This window comes from Lithobates pipiens, unplaced genomic scaffold (genome assembly GCF_037356315.1).
Source record: "Lithobates pipiens isolate NorthernLeopardFrog02 unplaced genomic scaffold, aLitPip1_a1.2 Scaffold_25, whole genome shotgun sequence".
In the NCBI taxonomy this organism is placed as follows: domain Eukaryota; kingdom Metazoa; phylum Chordata; class Amphibia; order Anura; family Ranidae; genus Lithobates; species Lithobates pipiens.
The window spans coordinates 530,357-536,919 of record NW_027507787.1 but is presented as its reverse complement, the minus strand read 5'-3'; the positions used below and the strand labels follow the sequence as shown (position 1 = coordinate 536,919).

Sequence of the window (6,563 nt, the reverse complement as noted above, 5' to 3'; positions counted from 1 at the left end):
AAAGATGCATTAAAGATGGTGCAGCCATAAGACCATACAACAGAACAAAATATTACAGCGCACACATGCAAAAATGACATTCACCTCCTGCAAGGCTATTTAAAACACCTAGACATTTTCAAAAAACATGGGGATATTGTAACACCATATTGCTATATTGTGCTTAAGCCCACTTGCTGCAACAAAGTACCCCATGGTTAGTGGGTCCTGCACTAGCCATAGAATGGGAGATCCTGCTTCTCTGAACCATGGGAGCCATACACTCCTCTATATGGGAGAACTAAAGGTCTCCACCTATGACACAGGTGGACACTAATGGGAGGCACTGATGAGGGAGTGGGGTGCTCCTGCCCAAAAGGATTTGGTCAGAATAGAATCCATACAATAGACAAACAAGATATTTGGGGGGCACATCCTAAAAGATGCATTAAAGATGGTGCAGCCATAAGACCATACAACAGAAAAAAAAAACATGGAGATTTGGTCACACCATATTGCTATATGGTGCTTAAGCCCACTTACTGTGACAAACGTTTCCAACGTTAGCAACCCAACCTAAGCAATGATTGGATGAGGAGCTTAAAAAAGGACCAATTTTTCCTTGCATAACATTATCTTGGAAAAACACCACATGCCGTGGGAGAAATATGATACATCAAGACTTTCCAAAACATGATAGAATGCCGTAGCTTTGGAAAGGGGGATATACCAGAACTTTTCAGGTGTATTGAATTATTCTGCCTTAACACTTCACTGTAACAAAATAAAACATGAGTGCCTATTTTCCTAATGCTATTATAGGGAAGTCTATATAATAAGCACACTACCACTTTTTTCTTTATATTTTTTTTTTTTATCTACAGTAGTAGAAAACGTTCCGATTTTTACCAAAAGGAGAACGCATGAAAACATGCATGCTCCAGATCTAGACACTGACCTCTTTCGCCAGGTACAAAGTTCCAGACAATCCAGAATAATCGATATCTTTGCAAATAAAATGAACACATGCCATAGAAATTGTTTATTGTGATACAAGTTTGGTTGAGAGCAGATTCAGATAGTAACGAAAACTGAACTACTAAAACAATACCTGGGCAAGTATTATTTTATCTCATTAACTTTCATTTAATGAGTTAAACAATGCATATATGTAATATATGGGGGGAACTGATGCTTTTATTTTGGCACAGATTGAACGGCTGAACTATGAATTATCTTACAAAGTGTCTATGCATCCTAGTTGTTGTGGCTGTTTTTTTTACCCTGGGAGATTCAGAAACACCAGCCACTTGTTCCGTTGTACAAGGTCTTCCTGGTTTAAATGGTAGAGATGGAAGAGATGGGGCTATTGGACCAAAGGGTGATCCAGGTGAGATTCATTATTTTTTACTTTAACTTTAATGTTAACATTTGTTTGAAATACCTATACCCATTTTGAAATGTTCATATTAGTTTTGTCCATGCATCAGTTACTGTACATTATCAGTCATTTGGCTGGCAGAAAATGAAATGCCTAATAAACATTTGTTAGCCCTTATGAACACAGTATAGAAATAGACAAGATATATCATGCCACTGTTTAAAATGACTGCACAGGAAAAATATATGAATATGTTTTACCAAGATGATACATATATTTGCAGCTGACTGAGGACAAACAATGTCTTCACAAGCCATAATGCTAATGTTAAGAGCTGTGAATTTCAATATTGCTTTTACCCCAAGGAATCAAGAATCTTAAATGTGTGCCTGATTGTAATATACAGTGGATATAAAAAGTCTGCACACCCCTGTAAAAATGTCAGGTTTTTGTGATGTAAAAAAAATTAGATAACTATAAATAATTTTCCACCTTTGATGTGACCTATAAACTGTACAACTCAGTTGAGCAACAAACTGAAATCTTTTAGGTGGAGGGAAGTAAAAAAAATAAAAAATAAATATGGTTGCATAAGTGTGCACACCCTTAAACTAATACTTTGTTGAAGCACCTTTTGATTTTATTACAACACTCAGTCTTTTTGGGTATGAGTCTATCAGCATGGCACATCTTGTCTTGGCAATATTTGCCCACTCTTCTCTGCAAAAAACACTCCAAATCTGTCAAATTGCAAGGGCATCTCCTGTGCACAGCCCTCTTCAGATCAATCAGATTCAGGTCCGGGCTCTGGCTGGGCCATTCCAAATCGTTATTATTCTTCTGGTGAAGCCATTCCTTTGTTGAGTTGGATGTATGATTTGGGTCATTGTCATGCTGGAAGATGAAGTTCTTCTTCATGTTCAGCTTTATAACAGAAGCCTGAAGGTTTTGTGCCAACAGTGACTAGTATTTGGAACTGTTCATAATTACCTGAACCTTGACTATTCCAGCTGAAAAAAAAAACAGTCCCAAAGCATGATGCTGCCACAACCATGCTTCACAGTGGATATTGTGTTCTTTTGGTGATGTGCAGTGTTGTTTTTGCACCAAAAATATCTTGGAATTTTGGCTAAAAATTTCAACCTTGGTTTCATCAGACCATAACATTTTCCCACATGCTTTTGAGAGACTTCAGATGTGTTTTTGCAAAATTTCATTGGGATTGGATGTTTTTCTTTGTAAGAAAAGGCTTCTGTTTTGCCACTCTACCCCATAGCCCAGACATATGAAGAATACAGGAGATTGTACCACACAGCCGGTACATGCCAGATATTCTTGCAGCTTCTTTAATGTTGCTGTAGGCCTCTTAGCAGCCTCCCTGACCAGTTTTCTTCTCGTCTTTACATAAATTTTGGAGGAACGTCCAGTTCTTGGTAATGTCACTGTTGTGCCATATTTTCTCCACTTGATGATGACTGTTCCATGGTATATCTAATGCTTTGGAAATATTTACATACCCTTCTCCTGACTGATGCTTTTTAACAATGAGATCCTTCTGATGCTTTGGAAGCTCTCTGCCGAACATGGCTTTTGCTGTAGGATGCGACTTTATTTGGGGTTAATCAGATGAATTTTAAATTAAGGCAGTTGTGTACTGACCCCTATTTAACATGAGTTTGAATGTGATTGCTTAATTCTGAACACATCTACATCCCCAGTTATAAGAGGGTTTGCAAACTTATGCAACCATGTTATTTTAGTTTTTTTTTTTTACTCCCCCCCCCCCCCCCCCAAAAAAAAAAGATTTCAGTTTATTTTTCAATTGAGTTGTACCATTTATAGGTCACATTAAAGGTGGAAAAAGTTCTGAATTGATTAATCTTTGTCTCATTTTTTTACATCACAGAAATTTGACATTTTAACAGGGGTGTATAGACCTTTTATATCCATTGTATTTCTGACAACCTCTACTCCTAGCTGTTCATAATGTGGACAAGCTCTTGGTTCAGTGATATAGATGCCTGATGCCCAACCTGCTGTCTTCCTACACTTACTGTTTGACATTTGGGGCCACTGCAGACAGTATGTGTTCTTTAGACTGGCTTCTAGTAGTTAAATAACCTCAGGGGGTGCTGGCGCTCAGCAAACCAATGTGAATAAAATGATTAGGGATTAATCAATTAATAAAATTAATGCAAAAAGGACAACCATTAATGGCATAAAAAGTACTTGGGATGTAAGAAATGTGCAATCAATGGTTCTTGCTTGATGGATGGGCAATGGATGCATGCACTGTCACGGAGGGCTGCTTTTCTCCAGAGTGAAGCCAAAGCAAATGGCAGAGCAGCTCGGGGAGACAGTGTGTGACGTCAGCGAATGGAGGAGAAACACAACGCATTTCAGAGCATGTGTGAGGTCCGTGGGGCACATGTGCGCTCCTTTCTCAAGTGTATGAATAGGGAAAGACGGCACTTAAATACTACATCTTAATGGGGAATACAGCTGAATACATAGCAAGTGTATAATGCAAGACAAGGAAATTATTAATAATGATAATGATACTAATTACGCTGCATATTCTACTGAAAATAAATAAATAAAAGTGCATGGTAAATGATAATTAATAAAACAACGTCAGCATGGATGTGTGCCCTAACTACAGGAAACACCGGCACACCGGCACAAACCCACGCTGATGAAAAACGATGGATATCAAGCAGCAATTGTTAAAGTGGTAGTGTAAAAAATAAATAAAAAAAAGTTAATTAATATAAATATAAAAATAAATAAAATTACAATTAAGATAAAAATATAAATAAATATAATTGAAAAATAAAAAATATGTGAAAAATGCTTATATATATACACAAACAAACACACTAACAAGATCAAATACATTGGCATGGTGAAAAAAACAGCAATAAAAGAGACCTGTGAACTGGCGGGCCGCTGGTTCTGGAGCTTACGTACCACAGCTGACATCATGACCTGTTTGAACTGCTGAACTAGAGCATCGAAGGCAATCTGTTTTTCTTCGGTTTTCTTTTCTATCCTTTTGTTGGGTTTTCTTTTTCTTTGTTTCTTCTCAAGTTGGTTGTTTTATGACCATATTTGCTCCCAGAGATGCCTCATGGAGGTCTTTTTGATGATGCCTCTGCACTCCACCTGGCCTGTAGTGTTCTTTTTGAAATAACATTTTTCTGCCTGTTGGATGGGTAAACTTGGGTGTTCCTCTGTTAGGTCACCTACTACAGTATATCTATTGACCTTGTATCCATTAATGCTATGTTTGTATCTGGTATTCTCTGTGACAAATTGCCTGTACCTTTGCAATAAAAACGTTTGAAAACAAAAAAAAAGAGACCTGTGAAAAGGTCTATATGCTAATATATAAATTTATGTATAATGGTGTGCTCTGGTCAACTTCCTTTTACACAATCTATAATGAAAAAAACAGGGATATCAGTCCTGAGACTACTATAGGGGATATACACTGAACACCATGCCGTGCAAAACCCAGACGTGTTGCATCATATGTCACATGACTTGCAACGCGAGATGCAACGCATCGGGTGCAGCCAGTGACGTTACGTTCGGAGCCCTTTGAGAATCCAGCAAGGTGGCTTGTCTGGGAAACGCCTCTCACCTTATCCAGCTGATTGTTTTCAAGCACTATCTATCGGCTTGGGTTATGTGAGTGCAATTGGTGTGGATATAGTTTGCGGAACTTATAATCACAGCGCAATGAAAGTTTGTGTTTTACTTAGTGCCAAGAGTGGATCGGACCTGAAGGCATTCGATCGTGAGTGTTGACGTCCCGGAAAGTTTCCTCTTCGCTCTATAGTGGGAAACGTTCGTCAACTAAACCATCTCATGATAGTGAAGGGACTGTGTGTTTTTTCTTTATGAAGTAGAGACCGCACTCTATAAGTGATATCAGTACTCAGAAAATGCAGTGTTATTTATTACCATCATGTTGCTGTAGTACGCTAAGTAGGAGGTTTTTAAAATAACAACAGCTGACATATATATATTTTCTTCTCTCTAGGATGTTTAATTTTCTGTGATTATTACATATTAACTCTCATCGGATTGTTTTATATGTTGTTGCTACATGTTTGCTACATGCCCCTGACACCTGTTTGAATCTTCGGGTTGTTCGGGAAACAAGCTGAATGCCAAAGAAGCACAATAGCACTTTTCCTTTTCTTTGTTTTTGAATATTTATTGCTTATTTGCACATCATTTGCGAAAAGTGCACAGTTTGGTTTGCACTTTGTCAAATTGTTTACACTAAATTCTTTAGCACTTTAAACTATTCAATTAGATGTGACACTACTGTACTTTTGCACATGACCTATGCATTTAGTAATACACCCCTTCCCATAAACCTTCCATTTTCCTACCCCTTACCTTTTACCTTTCCCCTTTCCCTTACCCCCCAATAAATAGACCACACTGGAGTTTGGAGTATAAAATGGCCACAGCAGCCTTTATTTTAACCAATCTTCAACCAAAATAAAATAAATAACTTTATTACTCTAATAGAACAATACTATATTGCAACAGCAATTACAACTCCCAGCCATTTGGTCTTTGACGGTACCTCAGGTCTCCTTTTAACTTTTTCCGTTTTACCAATACACTGCAGGACCAAATTTTCACCATACCAGGCCTCCGGCCCCTTTCCCGCAGTGCCACCAAAACCTGTATCCCAGCCTACCCTTCCGCTGGGATACACCAAAAAGGGGGCACATACCACATATGAGTCCCCCCCCCCACCACTTCCATCACCTCCGTTTCTTTACCCCGTCAAAGACCCAAGGGCCCCTCCACAACCGCAGAGCTCGCTCAATCCCATCCTGCACCCCCAGGGCCCAAAGGTCCGTCCCCACAGCCGTGAGATGCACGCCATCCCCCCGAAGGTACATGCCCACATTCACCTCCAACTCCGTGTGCCTGACCACCAACCCACCATTCCTCTTTATAAACCTCCCCAAGGCCTTGTTTACCTTTATCCTGGCCTTATTGAGCCTGGCTACTGATCTGGCCATACGCCATGCAGTCCGTGCCACGATGTCGGACCAGACCAGTACCATATCAGGAAAATCCCTGCGAAGCATCAAAAAATCCCTTTTGACATCCGCAACAAGATTCCTGGTTGACCAGACCCCTAAGTGATTGCCCCCCACATGTAGTACTA

General features: G+C 39.2%; 1 protein-coding gene across 3 annotated transcripts in view; it reads left to right on the top strand.

Moving 5' to 3' along the window:
* Positions 1 to 996: 996 nt before the first annotated feature.
* The window catches only part of LOC143930051 (pulmonary surfactant-associated protein D-like), a 69,542-nt gene continuing 63,975 nt past the window's right edge, over positions 997 to 6,563 (top strand). For all 3 annotated transcript variants that reach the window (XM_077453949.1, XM_077453948.1, XM_077453946.1), the window contains exons 1-2: positions 997 to 1,094; positions 1,191 to 1,369. In XM_077453949.1, coding sequence (XP_077310075.1) covers positions 1,207 to 1,369 — 163 coding nt within the window. In that variant the 5' untranslated portion in view covers positions 997 to 1,094; positions 1,191 to 1,206. The remainder of the gene's footprint in view (positions 1,095 to 1,190; positions 1,370 to 6,563) is intronic.